At 38.7% G+C, this 24,793-nt stretch overlaps 2 protein-coding genes across 3 annotated transcripts in view; one reads left to right on the forward strand and one right to left on the reverse strand.

Moving 5' to 3' along the window:
* Window positions 1-159, forward strand: part of LOC149312378 (laminin subunit beta-1-like) — a 69,368-nt gene extending 69,209 nt beyond the window's left edge. The window contains exon 33 of the mRNA XM_089524505.1: window positions 26-159. Within this exon, the coding sequence (XP_089380631.1) occupies window positions 26-159 (134 nt within the window). The remainder of the gene's footprint in view (window positions 1-25) is intronic.
* Window positions 160-399: 240 nt separating this feature from the next.
* LOC149312379 (dihydrolipoyl dehydrogenase, mitochondrial) lies at window positions 400-24,793 on the reverse strand. Of its 2 annotated transcripts, none has more exons than XM_089524507.1 (14): window positions 24,648-24,793; window positions 19,385-19,460; window positions 17,906-17,985; window positions 16,879-16,947; window positions 15,420-15,489; window positions 12,161-12,261; window positions 10,689-10,832; window positions 10,398-10,499; window positions 9,588-9,778; window positions 8,065-8,235; window positions 7,403-7,592; window positions 5,319-5,456; window positions 3,755-3,844; window positions 400-2,663 (listed from the first exon to the last, which is right to left on the reverse strand). In XM_089524507.1, the coding sequence occupies exons 1-14, from the start codon at window positions 24,684-24,686 to the stop codon at window positions 2,598-2,600; spliced, it is 1,527 nt and encodes a 508-aa protein (XP_089380633.1). In that variant the 5' UTR covers window positions 24,687-24,793; the 3' UTR covers window positions 400-2,597. The 2 variants fall into 2 exon arrangements, with proteins under 2 accessions (XP_089380633.1, XP_089380632.1); XM_089524506.1 differs by lacking the exon at window positions 24,648-24,793 and adding an exon at window positions 23,437-23,503.

Here is a 24,793-nt window from a genome sequence, read left to right on the forward strand (position 1 = left end):
GTTCTTTGTTCTCCTTCTCTTGCAGAATTAGAAGACACATATGAGAGAAATCAAAGAGTCCTAGAAGACAAAGCCAGACAAGTGGTGCAGCTGGAAGAGACCGTTCGCAGCCTCTTGCAGGCCATCAGCCAGAAAGTTGCAGTTTACAGTACTTGTTAATAATTGCAAGTGGGATTGAAAACCTGGGGGGGGGGGGGATATAAATCTGCAGACAACCTGTAGACTGGTGAGATACCTGATAATCTTTTACTATCATGAAACCAAAGAATTTTTTTATCTCGTTTTATAAAATAAAAACAGTACTTTTGTAACAAAGTATATGATTTATTTAACCAATGTTACTTTTATTATCCCAAATGGCAATTAACCCTTTTAATGTGCTAATAAAATTGTAGCCTCAAAGATGGGCTTTTTAACCAATTAATTTCAATCTAGAAGGTTATGTTTTCTGGTCTTGACACTACACATAGAATGCCCCAATGTTAGGTTTGCTCATTGTCACAATGTTGATTTTGATGGAACCGTCAGGGTTTGGCAGATAGAGGCAGACAACTGAAGAACACTTCGGTCTGTGCTTAAGCAACTAGTTGGACTTGTCACCCAAGACCTGTCATGTTGGAATCTCCAATGCAGACACCACAGTACAAAAAGGACATGGTAGTATTGTCTTCCCTTAGCAAGCTTCCATGCTTGACACCAAGAATAAATCTTCTCAAGCCCTGGTGCTAGAATCCTTCCTAAACAACCCATTCTTTAGAAATTCTCTGTAATAATTACAGACAAACTGCACTATTTTCATTGTTATTGACTGTTCTGCATTCCTGATAAACAATCCTAATATTCAGGCCTTCTGTGCTCTATGTCCTCCTAGCTTTTGCCCTCTGTCTCTTCTTGTTGGAATGAATTCCTTTACTGATGAGGCCCAGCAAATCTAATCTGCCAAAATTATCAAGGTGCCTCTCAGCAAGCCACAAGACAAATGTTCTTTCTCAAAAGTACAAGAAAGATGAAGAAAATGCTATGTGGTTAAATCTGCATAGTTTGAGAATGGGATGAACAAGATTCAAGCTACCTCAGTAGCTGAATGAAAATGTCTATTCAAGAAAATGACACATGCACATCATATAAGAACTGCCACACATCTGTCTCAAACAGTTAATACTCCACTTAAGACAGATCAGATGAAAGGCATAGAGAAAAGTTACCTTACATTTTATGGGTTGAATCCAAATGTGCATGTCTAATTAATGAAAGGAGCACTGTGCTAACCCCAAAGTGTACTAAGTATGTTAGAATTTCCCCTTTCACACCCTTTTTAAAAGGTTTCAAAGCAGTTAACAATAGAAATTAACTTACACTGCATGTTTTATTTCCAAGTGTTATCCCAGAATATCACCTGCAGACATGCATTATTTTAAAAGCCCCATTTTTACATGATAGTTTTTTAAAGAACTCATTCTGTTGAAATAAGTTGAGGATGTTTGAAAAGGAGCCTGCTTCACATATTATTTTGTAATGTTTTCTTATACAGCAGAAATGTCCTCATTTCTGTTCCAAGCATGAATCCATTACTTCCAAGCCAATTCTTAAAGTGACAACTGTGCATCTACACTAAGATAGGTCAAGAAAATAGGCTCATAATTTTTCCTAGCTTTCCCATTCTTCACTCAAGTCTTACTGAAATTGTGTGTAGGAGGCAATAATGAGTACTGGAAGACTTCTACCAGGAGGAAAACTGTGACAAAGCACTGTACCAGGGAATAATAAAAAAGCAACAGCCAAACTGGATAGCCAATATATCCTGTAACAAACAACTGAAAAGCAATCTTTATCCAGAGTATTCAATAACCTATATTTTTTTCATTTATCACTTCAGATATATTTTTTAAAATTCTACAACCAAGACATTTTGCAAATGAAACAAGAAAAGGGAGGAGGGGTTTCTTGCCAATTGCTTTTCCATCCTGTTTTTGTTTCTATGAAACAACTTGGTTGTCTTTTGCAGTTTTACTAAAGTGGAAGTATTTTCAGTATTTAAAAAAGGCCTGGAGCTAAATGGCTATTCCTAAAGCCAAGTGAGTTTCACACATTTTAAAGTCCTCTTCAATATAATTTAAGAACAGTGTAGAATTAAGTCTAGCTGTAGTTCAGAGGAACGCAAAAAGGTTATATAAAAATCTACTGCTATCTTTTCACTTAAATTACAATAGAACTGTGCGAAGGTGACAGCAGCCTATATTGTCAAGTCACTGCAGTAATGGTTCTCCATCAATGACAGAACAACGTTAGATAATAATGAGCCATTATATTTTGCTCAGCAACATGATAAAACTATTAAGCACTCTGTAGTTGTGATCTCCGTTGCTTGATTTCTGCAAAATTCAGAATGTAGAAGCAAACAGAATTGAATATATTTAATATACAGGTATTGGGAGCTTTCCCTTCCCCACAACCTCATATTGTTTTAAATATTTTATGTTTTTAACAAGAGTTCATTTAAGAGTCCCAGAAATATTTAAAAGGCTAAGCTTTCTACAAAGCTTCCAGTCAGTTTTCACTTGAAAATATGCTTTGTATATCATAGATATCCCTTCACTTTAGAAATTGATAGCCTTCCCAAATGACGCTGCCAGGTTAGCTTCCCTGAAGGCTTCAGACACAGTCTGTTGAAAACAAAAGAAAATAATTAAGAAATTTATTGGGCAAGGAGTATAGAAAACAAACAAAAAACATGCGGGCTGAGATCCTAGATCAGCTACTTAAATCAACTGCTCAGTTAAGTAAAAATTCAAAGATATAGCCATGTTACCATGTTAGTATGTAATACCAGTATGTAAAGAGAACTTGTAGCAACTTTGAGACTAACTGAAAGAAAGAAGGTGGCAACATGAGCTTTCGTAGACATAGGGCCAGAACAGACCAGTAAGTTAAGCCACTTTCTGGGTGGCTTGAGAGCACGGTGTTTACATGCCGCACACTCCCAAGACTCAAACGCCACCCAGCCAACCACATGGAAGTATGGTGTTTACATGCCACTGGAGCACCCAGAAGCTGCCCTGGGGTTGGGGCTGGGCCGCTTAAAGCGGTTTTTAACGGCTCAAATAAGAGTAGATCTTTTCCACCCCTAAGTCTACTTTATCATCTTCCAAATGCACTTAAGTCTATGAAGCTCATGCTGCCAACTTCTTTTATTTGATCTCAAAGGTGCTACCAGATCTCTTTACATACTTAGTTAAGTATACTTAACTAAGTAGTGCCACCTGCCCTGGCACCAATGCCATTACTGCTGCACCAGTCCACAGCTGCTGTGAGTGATGCAGGTCTGTTGCATCCATCAGGCTACAGCAGACTGACATTTCCACACACATACCCTTTCCCTCCAGCAATTTCTGATGCAAGGAGGAGTTACAACAGGGATCCTGCTTCTGATTGCATCATTAGAGGTAGGGGTGGAAATGTCAGTATGCTACAGTCTGACTGATAGACCTCCATCACTTATAGCAGCTGGTTCCCAGTAAAACATCTTGATGGAACTGTTTTAACCGGCAGCAGCTGCTATAAATGATGGAGATCTGTTCTTACAACAAGGCTGTAGCATACTGACATTACACCCCCTTCAGTTGCACATTGTAGCAATAGTGCCATGATCATAAATACACAGTCTTTGTGAATACAAATAAACGACAGACGCATAATTCTAGGTTATGCATTCATAACTACAATAGTGAATTCCAGCAGCAATTATTTGGCTCACCGGATGTGCATGGCAAACTCTGGCTACGTCTTCACATGACGCTCCATACTCCATTGCAAGAGCAGCTTCGTTGATCATTTCTCCAGCACCCTGAAGAAATAATAATACAAGTAATAAATGTAAGATGAAAAAGCAGAATAGCTCTACATATAATTAAAATAAGACTAAAGTGTACATTTGTCTTAGCTATGCAGATCAGAGACATGATGCTTGCAAGTGTTTGTATTAAAGACATTTAAGTTTATTTCTAAAAAAATCAAAGGCCAAGATCATGTGTCAGAGGCCATGATTTGTAATTCTACAATGACATAACTACATTTCTGACACAATACACAACCCTTCTAATAATAGCAACAATATATATCTGGGCATCCTGCACAATGGGAGGTTCCACAGCGCAACCGGACAAGTTGCAAGACACCCAATAGGTGATGGAGCCCCATGTTGCTCAGGTGATTCTGTTTGTGCAGTGGTCCCAAAAATGTAGATACATCTCTGATCCCCTCCCAAAAATACAAATGTTGCACAATGGAACATTTCAACTTTACGGGATTATAAATCGGTTTATTATGGCATAATTGCCTAACAGGACGCCAGCCAGTCTGCAGTGATAAAGGCCCGTTATAAACGGGCACCCTAGGAAGGACTCAGTCCGTGCTAGGGTTAGAAAGGGGCGTCTCTTCCAGACGCCCCTAACCCTACCATGGACTGAGTCCATAACAAATGGAGGCGGCCGTTCCACACAGCCACCGCCATCTTTACATAACGGATGCTCTGCGTCCACACGTCGCGCCCTGGAAATGACACAGCGAGTGTGCAACTAGCGCTTTGCAGCATCTTTTCCAGGGAGCAAGAAGGAGCGCGATTATCGCGCTCCTTCTGTGCAGCGTCCAGGATCTGTGCAGTTTGGCTGCTGCAGTTCCCGGACGCTGCAACCGGCGGCGGCGGCAGACCGCCGCTTCTCGGCAGTCTGTAACGCACCTGAATTATGAAAAAGATATGTGTTATTTGAATTGCCTTCAATTTTTTACTTACTTTCCTCCAAAACAGTGGAGGATACAGATAAAGCAATGAGGCTTGTAAGAAGAGGGGCAAATCAGGGATCTGGGAGGTTAAATCATTTGTCTGGGACAAATAAGGTATATTTAAATATAATAGGTTTACAGTATATACTCATGTATTAATCTAGACATTTTAGTCACAAACATTGACCCCAAAAATCTGAGTTGATTTATTAATGGGTCAATGTAAGTACTATAATTTATTTAAAAAGGAACAATCCCCTGGTGGAAGTCAAGAATGTAATTTGTCCTACAAGCATTAACTCCCCTCTACTCATCTGTAACTGAGCACACAGTTATTCCTGATGTAATTTTGTAAATTCTTTGGCATCCTTTTCCTTTGCTTTGTCCTTTACATCCTTTGTTACATGCCCCTAAGTTTTATCCTTGACTTAGCCACAGGACATATCAAAATCCATAATTTTGGCCTCAAAACCTGAAGCAAAGACATTCACGATTCTGCAGCAGCATTATAACACAAAAGGATCCTGCACAGTACTCACTGCGCCTAGAATATGAGCTCCAAGCATCCTGTCGGTTGTTTTGTGACTTAGCATCTTCACCAATCCATCGGTGTCCGCATTGGTCTTCGCTCTACTGTTAGCAGCAAATGGAAATTTTCCAACTTTGTACTCTGTCCCCTAAAAAGAAAAAGGCTACTATAAATTACAGGAAATTATCAGTTTTACCCTACCTGGAAAAAAACTAAATAGAGCTTGACTGAAAAACCAGAGGCTTCATTACACTGGGCACCATATGCTAAAGCTTGTTTCTCTTGAAGGTGAGACAGTTGAGTCTGAACTATGGCACCTCATAGGCCAATGGAGGCTCACACTACTGAACATTCCTTTATACAAACAAATAAATAGTGGGGAATCCCACAGTGTAAAAGCTAAATATAAAACAAAAGGTTTCTAGTGGAATTTCAAGTAATGTATTTGAACACTTTCATCATGGAGTTCCAAGCTTCCATCTGTCTGACCTAGACAGGACAACTGTACATCCTTCTACAAGATCTACAATTTCCCAAAAAGCAGAACATGGAGGATGGGGACAATTTAAGGAAGGGACACATGGTCAAAAAATGAAGGCCCTCCTCCTGTCTATGCCCAAGATCCCAGCAATTCCATTTCTTCCAAATGTGGCCCCCATACTGGAAATTAGCCTTGCTGAGAACAAAATGGTAATTTGAGAAAGGAACTACCAGGAGATATACTGTAAGGAGGAGAGGTTTAGGTTTCCACAACTGTGCAACCCTTTATAAACTGAAATTAGACCACCCCCTCCTGCAGTCTTTTCTGTACAATTGTGCAATAGCTAAGCCAGTGTGATGTAGTGGTTTGAGTGTTGGACTACAACTCTGGAGACTAGGGTTCCAATCCCAGCTCGGCCATGTAAATCCAGTTAGTAAACTTGGGCAAGTCACAGTCTCTCAGCCTCAGAGGATGGCAATGGCAAACTCCTTCTGAAGAAATTTACCAAGAAAACCCCATGATAGGGTCACCATAAGTCGGAAACAACTTGAAGGCACAATTGTCTTTAAAATATGCACAGATCTGCTGTCATCATATCTAATCTGAGCCTAAAAGGAGGACAAGTAGCATTTTTCCAGAGCTACTTTCCTTCAACAACAGAAACAAATCACTAGGTTAAATATGAGTGTATGCTTGAAATAATTTCCTTACTTCTTCATAGGGGAGATATTCTCCCTATCCTATAAGGTTTTTTCCACATCAAATTCCCACAAAGGTCTTATCATGGACAATTTCTATTATTTTTAATACAGCAAAACAGTAAGAATCCTAAAAAAATAGTCCTCTTTTGTTTCAGTTGTAGAAATACCAATTCACCAAAATTATGGTAGACACAAAATTTAAAAAATCCTCAAAACCAACACTAACATCACTCTTAACAACCAAAGGCCATGCAGAATGCAGGCCTGGTCATCTGCCAAAAACTCAGTAGGAATGGACCCAGCCTGACTTCCCTTAGGTGGGAATTTCATAACTGCTGCCACACAGAAGTTTAGTTCAGATCACTCACCTTAGCTCACATTAATACATTCATGTTTTATCTGACTTCAGAGAAACAGGCAAACAGAGCACAGAACAGGCATTAGATGAAACACGTATACTATGCAAAAGCCCCAACAGGCAAAAGGGTGTTAACGTAGTCTAGATCCAACGCATGACATTTTCCTCCAGTTGCAGGCTCAATCAAAACCAAGTCAGGTTTCAATGGAGTGGACAGGTAAATGAATGAGTGGTCATGAGATATAGTACATACACCAAGCTGGTAAAGCTAAGTTCATCAGAATTCATCATCCATGGGACTCTTTTCAACACTCAAACACTGAAAGCCGCGTATGATGCAAGCACACTGTATATCATGGGTTTTGAAATGGAATAAAATCTATTTCAATCCCCTGCCCCCCACAAACTAGTGTTCACTTGCATCACCATTACTGTCAGGTCCATTAATACCTGTCTGTGGGGCAGAATGAACTTGCTGTATGTCATGGGTTCTGGAATGGAATAAAATCACACTGTTTTACAGATAGGAAAAGAGCAGAATCCATGAAGAGTACCTCATCTTTCAGCTGTTCTTCTGATTTGCCAATCCAGGCAACTTCAGGATGTGTATAAATTACTGAAGGCACACAGTTGTAGTCAATATGAACTGCACCTCCAGCTATTCCTTCAACGCAGAGAATACCTTCATCTTCAGCTTTGTGAGCGAGCATTGGTCCAGCAACTACATCACCAATAGCATAAATGCTGCCAGGGAATTGAAACCAAGTGAGAAATTCCATTATTATGTATATTAAACAAGTTATGTTTTGGACACATTATCATGAATTAAGCATAAATATACCCCACCTACAGAACAGGTTAAGAAAAGCTAGTCTGAGAAACAGTTTAACAGTTCTAACTTTATCCAAAACATTTTACATTCTAAGGCAAAAATATTTTTGAGATACAGCCTTTTTTTCATCCAAGGGCAACTAAGACATTTCAGTCATCTATACAGGAATCAAATTCTGTATCAGTTACAGAATAGTAATAGCAGAATGTTGGTAGGCAAAACAAATGATCTGATAAATCTTAAATCCTGATCCAATTCAATAACATACAGTAGCTCTTTTTTTTTTTATTTAATACTAGAATAAAATCAGTGTTTACAAGCACATTAGTGAACTAAAATATCTGACTTCCAATAACTACAAAACCACCTGCTTAGTTTACATACTTTGGCACTTTGGTTTGGAATCTGTTGTTGATTGGGATTCTACCCCTGTTATCTAGTTCAATACCAACATCTTCCAGACCAAGATTCTTAGTGAAAGGACGCCGCCCAATGCAAACCAAAAGTACATCGCAAGTAATCACTTCTGCCTTGCCTCCGGCAGCAGCTTCAATCCTGAGGAAAAAGGGAGCAGGAAAACATTGGTGAGTAAAGATGCTACATACTGTTAACACATTTCATACAAGTGAGTCCTAATTATTTTGTTTTATCTCACAGGTATGTGTGATTACATGGATAACACATTAAGCCACAGAAATGAGCATGTGTACAAACACACACCATATTATAATCAGGTTATGTTGGCTTCACCAAAAAAAACTACCACCTCAGTAATGAATGCACACCACTGAATAAACTGTTTCAATCACGGTTCTATTCAGGCATTCCAGACGCCACCCCATTTCTGTATATGTTACAGGCCTGCCTCCTTCGTTTCTTTTCTGATTTGGAGAAAAAGGTGTGAAAAGCATAAATTCTATCCATGTTCAAATGAATGCACATACTGAGCTCCATATCTGGAAACCCTGCCTTAACAGTATAAAACAATTTAAGGGTCAAATGTAGTTAAGAGTTCCTTTTCAGATTTTCTCAGCAACATCTTTGTCTTTTTTTAAAGCCCTGCATAGTTTGGGTCCAGGCTACCTACAGGATCACCTCCTCCCATAATCTGCCCTGTACACTCAGGTCCTTTGGTGGATATTGATGCCAGTCAGCCAGAACTACATTGGCAACTATCAGCCAGAGGATGTTTTCTTCAGCCGCCCCAGACTGTGGAATGACCTGCCAGAAGAGATTCGACAGCTGAACACACTGTTTGAATGTAAAACAGTACTGAAGACCAGTCTCTTTTGGCAGGCTTATCCAGATGATTTTTAAATTTTGAATTTAGATGCTGAATTTTAAATATGGACTGTTATAAAAATGTCTATGTCTTTTCTGTCCTTTTGAACTGTTGCGTTAATGTGCACATTAATTAATGTGCTTTAATTGATGTTGTTCATTGTTGATTTGTTGTTGTTCACCGCCTCAATCCATGGGGAGAGTTGGGTAAGAAATAAATATCATCATCATCATCATCATCATCATCATCATCATCATGAGGAGACTGGGAGTGGAGAGGCTGGGCTGGAGCTTTAGCTCCCTCTATTCATGTAGAGAAAAGAATACCTGAACAGGGCTACAAACCTTGTTCAGGCATTCATTGTTGTGCATGAGTAAGAAGGATTTACTCATTGTTATTTTTTTAAAAAAGTCTAGCTAGTGTATTTAATTCAATAATATGTCATTTTGTTGCTGAAAACTGCATATTTAAAGATCTCTCCAGAGAGATGTAAGTACACTGCAAATATCTTCAGCATTTGTCTCAAATATACCACAGTTCTCATTCCTAAATCTGATCATTAGCTAAATTATTTTTTTATAGAACAAACTAATTCAGGGATGTATTTATCATACTCAGTACTTACGAAACATCAATCTTTCCATCTGGTTTCTTGGTAGCACCTGTAACTTTGGTATTTAGTTTAAATTTAAGCCCTTGCTTCTGGAGAATACGCTGGAAGTTCTTAGATATCTCCATATCAATGCCCAATCCACCAACATGGCCCAAGAATTCCACAGCTGTCACGTCGGCACCTAGACGCTGCCAGACCGAGCCCTGCAATCAATCAAACCAATATTTAAAAATAACATTTCAGAAAAGGGGGAAAAAAAGAGAGAGTTTCATAGCTCCTTTGTAGCTTTAGCTACAAACTCATTAGCTTAATAGCATGCCTGACATGGAAGAATAAATTCAGCTATGAACTTTTTAACAAATCTGCAGAATAACTTTCATACTATCATGCCAATTTTACATACTAATCAACTTGTTAAGAAACATAATAGGCAGTTAACACAGAACACTATCATGTCAGGCTATCAATATGTGACAGAGAACAAGATGGAAAGATGGCCTGGTTACTTGGAATCACTCAATTTAGTAACACTGCCTCTTGAATAAACCCTGGAAAACTATGCAAGACAAATCAGTTCACAAAGATGGTATACTTCATCTGTACACAAAGTATTTGCACTAGATGTGCCCTTATAAAACCTTAATTCCAAAGGCCTTCAGAAGCAGGAGTTTAATCGCCTTTACTTTCCCAATAAATCCATTATGAAGTATACTACTATATTACTCTATTTTTGTTACTACACCTTAGTGTTAACATCTATACTGCAGCTAGGCTATATCAGAGTGCAGGAATGGTTTAAACAAATGGCAGAACATTTCTTACCAGTTCCACACCAATGACACCAGCACCAATAACAATCATTTTTTCAGGGACATTCTTCAAAGACAATGCACCAGTAGATGATACTACTGTTTCTTCATCAATCTAAAGAAATGTAAAGAGGGAGAGGGAGAATTTCCACCTTTACATGAAAGAAGATTGTATACAAATATATTCTGCATACAAAATACCACCAGTTTTCCTTCATCTAAAAGTCACAACACAATGATATAATATTTTTGGAGTATTACTTCATAAAGTACTGCTTTGTGAGTATATAGAGTATGGTCATACCGTAATTCCTGGAAAAGGTGTTACTTCTGAGCCTGTAGCTATAAGGATGTTCTTTGTATTAATAACTTGAGTGCTGCCATCTTCTTTGGTTGCTGTGACCTGGTTTTTGCCTGTTATTTTTCCAAATCCAGACACATGTGTCACCTTCCAAAAGCAAGCAAGCAAACAAAAATATATTCTTCTTAAAGTCAATGAACTCAGAAACATTTCAGGCTGTTACTAGCCATACCGCCAACTTCAACAGCACTGTGATATTTTTTAAAGAAAGATTTTTAATCTGATATACAAGTAGATTTAACACAGATTTCCATAGCACAGTAGCATTACTAAAGAAAATGCTAGATCAGGGATAGGGAAATGTGGTTCCCCAAATGCTGGACTGCAATCTCATGATCTCTCATTGGTTCTGCTACATAGTCTACATGTTCACTACAGCTGCATTGCAAGATGTTTCTATTTCAACATGGAGACGTCTTGAGGAATCCACTGTTCTCTGCCTACGAAGTGGCCTGTGACTTCACTGGAATGGAGACACATTGGATTGCAAAAAAGGGGATCCCTGTTGAGATGCAAATTGCCTGGATTTACTAAGGACTGAAAAAACATGCATGCATCTAACATCTCCAATTTTTTTCCTCCTGTTTGGTTTGTAACATCTTGCCTGATGAAGAAGCCCATGGAGCTTCAAAAGCTTGCAACAAGTATATTGTGCACTTCAGTTGGCCAATAAAGATATCATTGATGGTTTTTTGTTTGTTAAATGGCCAACACATCTGCCCCTGCATGTTTTCTGTTTCAAGCAGTTATCTTTAACTTTCCATGCACTCCATGCATAATTTTCTTCTACCAGCAGTCTGCTCTGGTCAAAGTGGCTCTCAAGACGTTAAAGAGGATAGTGAGCCAACTACTCTGAGAAGTATGAATAAAGTATATGATCACTCAGAAAGGAAGCTAGACCCTGACAAGATACCGATAAGGTTGATGGAAAGGTTTAAAAAACCTTGGATCCTCCAGCTGCACATATTTTACAGAGGGGAAAAGAGCAGCAGGGCACAAAGTGCTGGCAGATTTAGATACAAGATCTAAATCTTAGGTAAGCATGGACAACTTCCTGTCTAATTCTTTTGATAGATTCAAGTAACTATAATCAGACTATCTGTTCAAGCTTAAAGAGCTTATTGGTATTCTTGCTTCTTGATAACTCCTCTCACAAACCCATCAGTTTAGATTAAAGATGGAGGTAAAACTCCTAAATGGAATCTGCTTGCTGAATGAAAAGGAAATTTATGGCTGTTCAGGCAACTTGATCAGCCAGTCATATAAAGAATCCAGCCTGTGTAGACACAAACTCCCCTTCCACCCTTTTGCTAAGAAAAGTAAAAACCTAAAGATTGAAGGGGTGCAAACTATCTTTTAAGTGGATAGCAAGAGTGAGAGCAAATGCCTGCTTTTATTCATGAACCAAAACATACCTTGTTCTGTTTAAACAAATGAGCAATTCCACCTGTTAAGGCCTTCACTGCACCACTCTTCTGTTCCATCATCTTCTCTAAATTGAGTCGGAGTCCTGTAACTATTTAATACAGGCTTTACTTTAGTGATGTTGTTGTGCTGAGTGCTTAACACTCTTAAGGGCAATTTAACGTTCAATTAGAAATCTGTAGTAAAGTATCTAAAAATTTTATTAACTTTTAGCAAGAAAGCTCTCATATAATTTATAACATTTAGCACACCATGTTAGTACAGAAAATGACCTGCCTAATGTATTCACCAGCCTAGCTTCTCAGATTGGTGAGACATACAAAAGGGTCTCAAGTCAAGATCTCAAATCTAGGCAGGTTGATATTTCAGAGGTTGTAAGTTGTATCAACTCTAGCACCCCCAACTGAGCTTCAGAAACAAACTGGGAGCCACTGCAATATGTTGAAAAACAAAGTGATGGGGAGGCATTACAAATCGCCGCTTTGCGGCGGTCTGCCGGCGCTGCTCTTTGCTCCGCGAGGGAGTCGCAGCATACAAACCGCGCGACTCCTTCGCGGAGCAAAAAAGAAGCTCCAAAATGGAGCTTCTTCCTGCGGCGCCGTTATGACATCGCGAGGCGCCCATGGCGCACTCGCAACGTCATAACCGCCGCGACCCGTCTGGACGCTATGCATCCAAGACGTAAACATGGCGGCGGCTATGTGGAACGGCCGCCACCATTTGTCACGGACTGAGTCCGTGATAGGGAAAGGGGCGTCTAGAAGAGACGCCCCTTTTTTAAAATGGGACGTCCTGAGAACGTCCGAAATGGCGGTCTATAACCCGCCAGAGTCTTTAAAGTGGACATTAGAAAACAGGCTGGTCACTGCATTTTGCACTAGCTGTAGCTCCCAAACACTTTTCCAAGGAAGCCTCACACATCATACATTGCTGTAATGTAACTGAGCAATACTAATTAAGACATGGACCACAGTGGCCAAATACATCTTCCCCATAAAGGGTTACAGTTACAATTGACACACTGACCAGAGCTAGGCAAAGGCACTTCAGGCCACATCAGCTAGCCAGTGTCCTAGAACAATGATTTCTAAACTTTGGTACTCCAGATGTTTTGGACTTCAGCTCCCAGAATTCCTGGTTGATTACCATAGTGGAGAGGGCTTCTGGGAGTTGAAGTCCAAAACAGAAACAAAGTTTGGGAAACACTGTTCTAGAACAATAAAAATGAAGACTACAGATATCTTAAATAAATAAAACAGTGGAGGTCTACAGTGTTCAATTGGTTCATAGATTAGGCTAATCTACTAAAATCTATTAAAAGTGTCCCTCATATTAATGGGGTAGTAGATTTTAAAATATTAAGCTGGCTCACAGGTAAAACTGCACCAATATTTAGCACACACTAGGCAACTGCAGCACGAGTCCAGCTAAAAATGCCTAGCAGATTCTTTGGCAGGGCTGGGGGGATGATTTAAGGTAATCACCACTACTGGAAACCTTCAGAAGCAACAACTATCTTTTGGTGTATATTTTTCTTTGTGGGTTTGCATGCAATGCATGAACGACACGCTGCATGCTCCTGGCCCCTTTGGACAAGTATAGATTAGTTGAAGCAATGAGCTGGGGGGAAAAACTTTGACACAGCTTTGTTTCAAGTCTAAAGTATAGCAGCTTAAAGTTACATTCCAATCAGGGCTCCAGGTTTAAAATAAACTCTGGTAAGGTTCTAAACATACCACCTTCATCCCATGAGTTTAGAAATGGACTATGAGTTTAGAAATGGACTACACTAAGCAAAGCTTGTTTTAAATTAGGATTCCTCATCTGGACACAACAGTAAAGAAGGAATTATTTAGAAGTGAAATTATTATTTTCCAACATCCCCTTTGGCTGCACAGGGGGAAGGGGTGATCATGATGTCTGACACTTTACTCAGACTCATTCAGGTTCATTTCTGTAGTGACAAACCATGGTTTAATATTGTGTGCAAGCCAGCCCTTTCTATAATGTGAATACAGGCAACTGGAAAACTACAGATGGCAAGTATACTCTTAAATGTGGCACATCCCTATTTCCTTCTTGTAGGAGGGAACATTTTTTATAGGATAATGTGTTGTAGCAGTCATCATAAACATAAACATCACTAAAGCAGGTTTTTTACTTTAAAATCTTACTTACATGAATATTTACACAAATTTAACTAAATGATTAATCAACCGATTTACTAAAACTCATATGATAAAAAATTACATCTTAAACTATGTGGAAATCATAAAAATATTGCATGGATGTTCACAAATAAAGCCTGAGTCAAATTGGCTTAATCAAATATGGCTATTTTCCAAAGGCTTAAGTCTAGTGGGCAGTAGACTATAAGTTGGCTCTCACAGTCACATCTCTGATTGCTTTTCTGAATGTTTTTAGTTTTTGTTTTGAAACAAAAGCAAAAGCAGTGCTTGGATGCAAAAATTCTTCCAGTGGTATATGTGAGTGGGACAGTACAGTTTTTCCTCTCCTACACTTTGTTCTATGTTCTGGAAAATCCAAAGTCTCTCAGAATCAACATGAGATAAGGAAGGATCAAGAAGCTGTAAAGGAAAACAGAGGTGAAAAGGGCCAGCTCTATGCATGAACAAGTGTTTGGTCATGCTGGCTGGAGAATCTTGGGAGCTGTAATCCAGAAGCTAACTTTTCCAAGCTCGGGCATAGTATACATGATTCTTTGTATCCAGCCTTAAAACTTTAGCCCTTTTTATTACAAAGAAATAAAGGAAATTCACAAGCAATGTTGTACCCTGTTACTCAGAATGAAATATAGGCAGCCCTTAGTATCCATGGGGGTTCCACAGACACAAAAAACTACAGGACCTCAAATACAGTGGTTTTCAGCAGCTGTGTGCATTAGGGCTGATGGGGCTTGCCATCTGGGGATGCTTAATTCCGCAAATGGCAAGCCCACAGTTGGGGCAGGCAGGCTGTACTGGAATATCACTTCCCAGTCTTCTACAGTTAGGTCCAGTATTGATTAATAATAATATACATTTATTTAGAATGATCAGATTATCAGCACTTACTCTCTGATAAGTATGTTTAAGTTTGTAGTCTAAATTATCTAAAATTTACATCTAGAAGGCAACATGCATTTAGGAATTTATGCCACCTTCTGAAGGTAGAACAGTATAAGACAAGACCTTAATACTCTAAAATAGTGAGATGTGTGAAATGTGAATAGATGTAATGCATACTCACTTTCAATTCCCCTGCTAGCAAAGTCTTTTCCATGGGCCAGATGATAGAGGTGTGAATTGTTTAGCAAGGCCTGTTACATGAAAACAAATTAAACATATAACCTAAACAAAAGATATTGCATTAAAAGATTACTGTGTCTGACATCACTACTATTTACTTAAAGACCATAATAAAGTAATTCAATATTGCCTATTAATGTAAGTTCAGAATCATTCCACAACATTCTGACTCCTACAGTATCAGGATTCAGAAATAACCCTTCTGTAATGGCAGATTTGATTGCAGGTCTTCAAAATATAGATTACCACAAGCAACCCTCAAAGGAATTTTATTTTAAATATGGGTAAAGTGAGGCAGTGTGTCGTAGTGGTTTGAATGTTGGACTAGGTTGATTCCCAGCTTTGCCATGAAACCCACTGGGTGACCTTGGGCAAGTCACATACTCTCAGCCTGAGGAAAAGGCAGTGGGAAACCTCCTCTGAACAAATCTTGCCAAGAAACCCCCATGATATATTCACCTTAGGGTCGCCATAAGTCAGAAACAACTTGAAGGCACAAAACAACAACAACAAAGGGTAAAGACTGTGTGTCTGGAATTCAAGAATGACATCATGAATCTATAAACTTGCAATTTCAAGTCTTCAGCATTCAACATCTATCATAAGCCAAAGTATAAGAAAGAACCTTATTTTATATTCCTTTTGAAATTTATTTTCTTTTATCATGAAATAAATCTTGGGTTAGTTAACAGCTCTTAGCTATGCTCTTGGATTATTCTTGACACCTACACAGGTCTAGTCTACAAGTCGGGAAAGGGGGGAGAACAAGGAGGAAAACAAGAGTAGGATAGCCAATTGAAAATCTCTATTTGATTACCTTCAGGAATCCGTAGAGACAGAGGATAAATAAAAAGGTAGGGAAATCTAAGGTTTGTAAAAAAAATCCTAATGGCCAAGATTCGTGTATGAGAATTAAAATGTCATCCTGGAATAGTTTTCAGAGTGAAAAGTATATGGGCAGTTTATTGACCAAGAAACTTGGCTCTGCATGCCAAGCCCTCATATTAGCAGCCACTAGAGTAATTTATCTTTCTTTTATGTAAACCCACCCCAAAATGAAGATTTTTACATTTTATATGACATACACTTAATTATCACAATGATTTTGCAATGTAGGCTTGGCATGAAAGATGGTGGCCCTTCCCAAGGTTACCCTCTGTTGTTCCTGGATGAGAAGAAATTTGAACCTGGGTGTCTCAGTCAAACTCTTAATCTGAGACACCACCCATAACACACAGCTCTGAAATGACAATTTATGTCTTTTCAATCTTCCTATGCTGCTTTGATCAAATTTTTAATCAACATGAGTCCATTAATCCCCAACAGCACCACCATGCACCAGAGAGGGTACACAATAGATACAGATAGGGTACTCAAAGAAAACTAAATCCTTTACCTACCTTAGAAGGTATACATCCAACATTCAAACATGTTCCACCTAATGTTTCATTCTTCTCCACACAGACTGTCTATGATTTAAAACAAACAAGTGTTTTTGGTTAAGGGGTCTGCTCCACAGATCAAATGCAGCATACCTGTACTTTACTTGCAGAAAAATTATTACTTAATTTGTAGAATGCCAATTTTGTTCTAGTCTGAATTCAAGATGCTGATAATGACAAGAGAGGCCCTCCTCTATGTCCTACCAGTAATGGAAATATTATGGAGGAGAGGGTAGGAGGAGAGGGCCTTCTCAGTTGTGGCACCCTAATTATGGAATGCCCTGCCTTTGGAGGTCTGACTGGTGTCAACTTTAGTTTCCTTCCCCCATATGCCAGGGACCAGCATCATATTTATGCCCACTGACTACCATTTTTTCTTTCCTGGATACACGTCATAGACTGGCAACCAGTAACTAACCATATCACCACTGGTCCATGGATGACCAGTCTGACTAGCACTGATCTAGATGAATTCCTTCCTTTTTCTCACAGAGGGAAGACTTTGGAGCAGGGAAGGGGGGGGCAAAGAAAAGTAAAACCCAGATCCATCATTACCCCTGCCCTGCCAGCAGGAACTCAGCAGGTTATGGGAGCAAGTGAAGGGTCTGATACTGAAGTGCTCCACTGTCAGACTACTCTCCTAGTTATAAATGGTAGAATTAGAGGTAAATTGATGGCAAATTAATTCTTAAATTCTTGTTTCAAAATTAACTTCTAGTAATCTGTATTCTCTACATGCTAGCTATCCAGAATATTTAGCCTCCTTTCAGCATACATATAAAGTATGTGCGTTACCTTTAAGTATGCTACAGCACTTTTCTCAAGCAAGCAATCCTCTGTTTTGCATAACAGCTTTAGACTTCAAATACTAAAGTAAAAAGTTTCTAATCTATAAATAGTCATTTCCTTTTGACATCATTAATTCTTCATGAGATTATCTGGATTACTACAACATTTACTGGTTTATCTCATCACGTTTGCTCACCTTAAAGCCAAGCTGAGCAGATTTGATAGCAGCAACATAACCCCCTGGGCCAGAACCAATAACAGTTATATCAGCATCAACTAATAGAGGGAAAAAATGAGAAATGAAAATTTTAAAGAAGTATTGGGAAAATGTTGAGTTTTTATTTTTATTTTTTGTACATTTTAAGGCCTGTGCCCTTTCCTTAGGAAGTATATTTAAAGATGGTCAGGAAAAAATATATATGTAAAGGAAGTGCCCCTTCACTGCTTAACAATCACTTGTTACAAATACTGGTATTAACAGTAACAAGGAACATTCCAGAAAATTATAAACATATTCGGTTTATCTATCACATCTTCCAGAAAAAGTCTATTTCTTCTACACACTTATCTGTGAATCAACCCATATCTATTATTTCTAATATCAGCCATTTTAATGCTGCCACCACTGAAGCAGATTTTCAGTTTCTTGCAATCTATTTTTTTTTCCTGACACCATCCAGTTCTACAATTCTGGATTCCAATGAAACTGTCTACATAATTCAAGATGGCAACCTCATATTAAACAAGTTTTGATTATCTGAACAACAATGTCCAGCCCTCTACCCAATACTCCTAAGTATGCTGACAATTCCACTGAAGTATGATTTTAAAATCTAGATAGTAAAACCAAATCCAATGTTGCCCTAACATTAAACTGCTAGACTTTCCTCCCATCCCCATAGGATTAGAGGACAGGTTAGATGTGACCATTCCACTTCATTCAAAGCTCTGGCTACATCTAAGAAAAACAGAAGAGTTATACTTTCAGTTGTTAACACACTAAATTACTTATTCAAGCTTTGAATAGATTCTGCTTCTACCTTTAACAAAGAGTTAAATATTCTGATAAATATATTCTTTTATAGTGTTGTTAAGTCAACAGGTTAGCGCAAAAAACTGCAAACCCTGGCAACTTGGGAAAATAGTACAAATAGGATTTTTGCATATCACATGTCATGAATTTAGGGCTGCAATACTCTGTACTGAGATCCAAAAACCCAACTACAAAATAGCCAGATAAATTAAAGTATTTTAGCACAGCCATACCATCTTATATACTGCTTTCCTTTTAAAATGTGGAAGAGGAGCCTGATCCTTTTTCAGGAACTACATTAATGCATATGAATAGCTGTTTTTAATTTTATTTTTTTCATAACTTTCACCTTACGCAGAATCAAAATATTCTATAAGCTGTCATCTGCCTCATCATCATCACTTCAAAATCAACATCACTACCTCAAAATCAGGAACATAGCTTAAGAAGCCACACTCAGTTCTAGCACAATGATACAACACTATATAATGCAGTAGCGTTTAATCATCCTGTATGGTGCACCTTAATCAAGTAATCTTACTTCTACACCATACAGGTAAGAATGCTAATACTGTGACCAGAGAATTTAAATGTACAATCAACTTACATTTTCAAAATATTTAAAAGCTACTTAATCTGTACCTTGGTCAGCATAAGTTCTTAAAGGCACTGCAGAAATCCCTTGCAAGCCATGATGTATCCGGCTGAAATGGCCTCTCTGATAAGAAAAGAAAGAGAAATAAAGAATTTTAAATTATCCCAGGATGATATATAAAAATACACTGTCAAAGCAAAATGGAGTTATCATGCAGAAAATGTAAGTATAATGTATGTGTAATGTGATTATATAGTGTGAAGCATTAGAAGTATATGCTGTCAATTGTGTATGTTTCAAATATTTTATATATTTTTGTGTGTAAAATGAATAAAAATTATTTTAAAAAAAGAAAAGAAAAATACAAGTTGGAGAAGCCTCTTTGAAATCATGTTTAACGGATAACTCTTCTGGAGATTGCTTTCCACTGCTGATTGGAAGTAGCAAAATTCATGTTCAAATAAAGCCACAAGCTAATACTTCCTCATTGCTGTTTGACATTTGGCCCTTGGGATTGAACTCAAGAACATTTAGTTCTGTGTATACAGCAAGATATTTAGCTAAAGAGAATTCAAGATTGACATCTTCTGAATACCTCAGGCCAGAATGGTCCATGTCAAAAGCTCGCACAAAAGGCCAAATATCTCTGTCCTAAGATGGTATTCTGTACTTGAGGTATTTTTTACTTCAAAATACTACCAAGGAAAAGTCAGAGAATTTTTCAACATTCAGTATGAAAAAGCCAAGGAAATAAGCCTTTCCCTTGCACATATTCCTTTGGTTTTCTGTTGCCATATGATCTTACGTTCATTTATGAATCCACTAACTCCATAGTGGCCAACTTTCCCCACTAGTAAATTCTCATAGGCCAGGTCAATACCCCTTAATAGAAGCAGCAGCAGCAGTAGTAATAGTTATAACCAATAAGAAAGAGTGACCTGTTTATCAAATACACATAGGACTTTCATAAATTAAATGTCCAATTTATTGTTTCTTGAGCCCCTATATTGGGAGATTAATAATAATATACAGACGAGATATAAGAAAATAAAATAATAATAATATTTCTGGGAAGTGTGGTTTTGTGAGTCACTTTTTGTCTTCTGTCAGAGAAATCTTGTCTTCTTAGATTGTAAGCCTGAGGGCAGGGAAACGTCTAATTAACAATTTGTAAGCTGCTCTGATAGCCTTTTGGGGTATAAATAATAATAATAATAAATTAATAAATGTAAATTATTTATTAATTATTATTATAAATTCAAGACAGAGGGGCTATAAGGCACAAAGGCAGCACAACTCACTAGGCAAAACATTAGCAGAATACCTCACAGGCCTGGCCTTGGCATAGTCAGTGATACAGTGATTCTTTCACACTATAGAACTATCTTGTTGTTGTGAAGTCATGGCCGACATCCACAGTTTTTCATGGGATATTCAGGCTATGTGGCCATGTTCTAGAAGAGTTTATTCCTGATGTTTCACCAGCATCTGTGGGTGGCATCTTCAGACATGTCAGAGATGCATCTTCTCTAAAGATGCCAGCCACAGATGCTGGTGAAACGTCAGGAATAATCTCTTCTAGAAAATGGCCACATAGCCTGAAAATCCCAAGAAAAACTATCTTGTTGTTAACTGCCTTCAAGTCAACTTCAACCTATGGTGAACCTGTGAATGAGACACTTCCTAGCCCTGCAGTCCTCAAATGCTCTGCTCAGTTCCTTCAGGTTCATGGCCATAGCCTCCTTGACTAAGGGACTGAACAGACAGGCCAAAGTAAAGCTACTTCAGGTCACTCTGGAGGTATGCTGTTTAAATGATGCATGCGTTCTAAGAGGCCAGAAACAGCGCCAAAACCACACTCCAGTCCTAAGGACTGGAACACAGCTTTGGTGCAGCTTCTGGCCTCTCAAGATGCAACAACATACCTCCAAAGTGACCTGAAGCAGCTTTATTTTGGCCTGTCTGTTCGGGCCCTTAGTCAAGGAGGCTATGGCCATCTGGCATGTGGTCTTCCTCCCTTTCTATTACCCACCATTGTTCCTACCATTATTTTGCAAAGATTCATGCCTTCTTATGATGTGTCCAAAGTACAACATCCTCAATTTGGTGATCCTGGCTTCCAGGAAGAGCTCAGGCCTGAGCTACTCCAGGACCCATTTGTTTGTCTTTTTAGCCATCCATGATCTACTGGCAGTACGTCTATCTATCATATAAATTGAGTCTTCCTGATATGAAATGTTACGAACCAGAAGTGCATTATTATTATTATTATTATTATTATTATTATTATTGAGTATTTGCATCTGAGGAAGTAGACTGAAGTCTACGAAAGCTCATACTGCCAATTTCTTTCTTTCAGTTAGTCTCAAAGGTGCCACAAGATCTCTCAACATATTAATGACAATATGTTGGAGATGGAGCTCAAGTCTAAACACAAAACTAATTTATGTTTGACCTTGGGCAAGTCACACTCTCTCAGCCTCAGGGGAAGGCAATGGCAAACCTCCTGTGAACAAATCTTGCCAAGAAAACCCCAGGATAGGTTCGCCTTAGGTCAGAAATGACTTAAAGACACTAACACACACATACATAAACCTTATATACTGTAGCTTGAAGGTAATATTTTAACACAATTGTGTGCATGAAACAAAAGTGTACATTGAACCATCAGAAAGCAATGGTGTCACTGTCTCTGCCACCCATGAAAAAAAGCTTTGGATTTTGGAGTATACACTGCATTTCAGATTTCCCAATATAAAAGACTCCAGATAAGTGACATGGGCTCAAAACACTCTGCAAAAATAACCCACTTTGAGTCTGCTTCAACTGCCCTGTCTCAAGGCTAGGGAAACAATAAATTGTATTGCTTTATTATTATTATTATTATTATTATTATTGTGCATTATTTATATAGCGCTGTAAATTTATACGGCACTGTACATACAATCTTTTTAATGAGATGGTTTTATACTTGTTCACCGACTTGAGCCCCTATATTGGGAGATTAATAATAATAATAATAATAATGATAATAGTTTTACAGACGAGATATAAGAAAATAAAATAATAATAATATTTCTGGGAAGTGTGGTTTTGTGAGTCACTTTTTGTCTTCTGTCAGAGAAATCTTGTCTTCTTAGATTGTAAGCCTGAGGGCAGGGAAACGTCTAATTAACAATTTGTAAGCTGCTCTGATAGCCTTTTGGGGTATAAATAATAATAATAATAATTATTATTATTATTATTATTATTATAAACTACAATCCCCAGGGTTCCCCTAGCACAGATCCCAAGGCAGTTTAAAACTGGATTATTAATATTATTTCTATTATTATAAACTGGATTATTCCTGCAGTGTGTGTGTTTTGGACCTGACTTGCTAACTGACTGTAGTTTGTATTTGTGGCAAGGCTTCCCCAAAACAAAACAAAAAGGGGAGGGGTGACCCTGGGCAAGTGACACTCTCTCAGCCTCAAGGGAGGGCCATAATGACAACCCCCCCTCTGAAGAAACCTGCAAAGAAGAACCCTATGGTTCCAAACACAGTGCAGAAATCATCCTCAGTTTGAGACAGGGCTCAATGCTAAGGAATGTTGGAGGATGTAATCTTGCCAGGAAAACCCCATGATAGATTCACCTCAGGGTCGCCATAAGTCAGAAACAACTTGAAGGCACAAAACAACAACAACAAAGGGTAAAGACTGTGTGTCTGGAATTCAAGACATCATGAATCTATAAACTTGCAATTTCAAGTACCTGGTCTTCAGCATTCAACGTCTATCATAAGTCAAAGTATAAGGAAAAACCTTATTTTATATTCCTTTTGAAATTAATTTTCTTTTATCATGAAATAAATCTTGGGTTAGTTAACAGCAATTAGCTATGATCTTGGATTATTCCCTCCAAGAAAGGAAAGAAAAAGAGTAAGGTAGCCAATTGAAAATCTCTGTTTGATTACCTTCAGGAATCCGTAGAGACAGAGGATAAATAAAATGGTAGGGAAAAGACTAACTGCCATCTAAGGTTTGTAAAAAAAATCCTGATAGCCAAGATCCGTGTATAAGAATTAAAATGTCACCCTGGAATCCATCAGTAATACCTTGGGGATGTTAGATGCCTGCATGTCTTCTCCCTCTGACGAACCCATGAAGAAGAGCGATACATATGGCGGAGACAATGAAATATATGAGGTAGTCCCCAGTGGTTACTCCAATTTCTTGGACTTCTACCAACTCGGTTTTATTTCGTCTCCATATAACTCCTGTTACACTGAACAGATGAGTAAAGCAAGCAAGAAGGAACCTTAGGAGAGCCATGCTTATCCCATCTCTGTAGGTAGTCACTGAAGTTCTATGAAATGTTTAACCATCTATTTATGTCATAAATGCCTTGCATAGCAACCATGAATGAGTCATCAACAAACCACATGATGGGCTCCAGTGCAACTCTATGATCAACATCTGCTAGACGTTGAATACAGAATCATGCTGGAGGACCTATAAATGTCTAGGAACCTTTAGGTTCTCCAGCAGAACTCTATGGTCAACTTCTGGCAGAGTTGCACTGCAGGACCTAGAGATTCCTAGAGAGAACATAAGAGTCAAAATGGCAAACCCACAAGTCAAAACCGCAAATGTGGAGGGTCAACTGTACAAGCATTTATTATCTATTATAAGATGATATTTATTTATTATTAATTATTATTATTATTATTATTATTATCTAGGCTGTCCAAACAACTGAGCATTTTTGCCATTTCATATAAGGGACACCATTTTACTATGTCACTGTATTTAATGAGACTTGAGCATCCATAGTATCCACAGATACAAGGGCAGTTTAAAACTGGATTATTAATATTATTTCTATTATTATAAACTGGATTATTCCTGCAGAGTGTGTGTTTTGGACCTGACTTGCTAACTGACTGTAGTTTGTATTTGTGGCAAGGCTTCCCCAAAACAAAACAAAAAGGGGAGGGGTGACCCTGGGCAAGTGACACTCTCTCAGCCTCAAGGGAGGGCCATAATGACAACCCCCCCTCTGAAGAAACCTGCAAAGAAGAACCCTATGGTTCCAAACACAGTGCAGAAATCATCCTCAGTTTGAGACAGGGCTCAATGCTAAGGAATGTTGGGGGATGTAGTTTTGTGAGGCACTGAGCTCCTTCTCCGTCAGGGAGCTCTGGCGCCGCAATGGACTACAGTTCCCAGGGTTCCAAGGGGCGCCAGGCTCGAAAGCAGGCCAGGCCCAAGGTGGGCAAGGGAGGCCTCGAGGGCGGCGGAGCCAGCCTAGCCTAGCCTAGCCTACCTGGGCCAAGGCGCAGCAGAGCCTGCTCCACGTCTGCATGGCGTCCTCCTCCTCGTCGTTGCCTGGCCCTAAGCAGCTCCCTCAGCCTTCTTCACGCAGGGCCTCAAAGGCAATGGCAGCGCAAGGACGCCTTGGACTCGCGCATG

This window comes from Sceloporus occidentalis, unplaced genomic scaffold (assembly GCF_023333645.1).
Source record: "Sceloporus occidentalis isolate IW3139 unplaced genomic scaffold, rSceOcc1.0.p SCAF_5, whole genome shotgun sequence".
Classification (NCBI taxonomy): domain Eukaryota; kingdom Metazoa; phylum Chordata; class Lepidosauria; order Squamata; family Phrynosomatidae; genus Sceloporus; species Sceloporus occidentalis.

Bases quoted from the DNA above. Each gene is read 5' to 3' on its own strand.
- LOC149312379 (XM_089524506.1), bottom strand. From the start codon at position 23,484: ATGGGTTCGTCAGAGGGAGAAGACATGCAGGCATCTAACATCCCCAAG. The intron at 10,833-12,160 runs GTATGTTTTGGT...TGCTTTTGGAAG, and splicing joins ATTTGTTTAAACAGAACAAG to GTGACACATGTGTCTGGATT. The intron at 2,664-3,754 runs GTGAGCCAAATA...TGTTTTCAACAG, and splicing joins GAGTTTGCCATGCACATCCG to ACTGTGTCTGAAGCCTTCAG.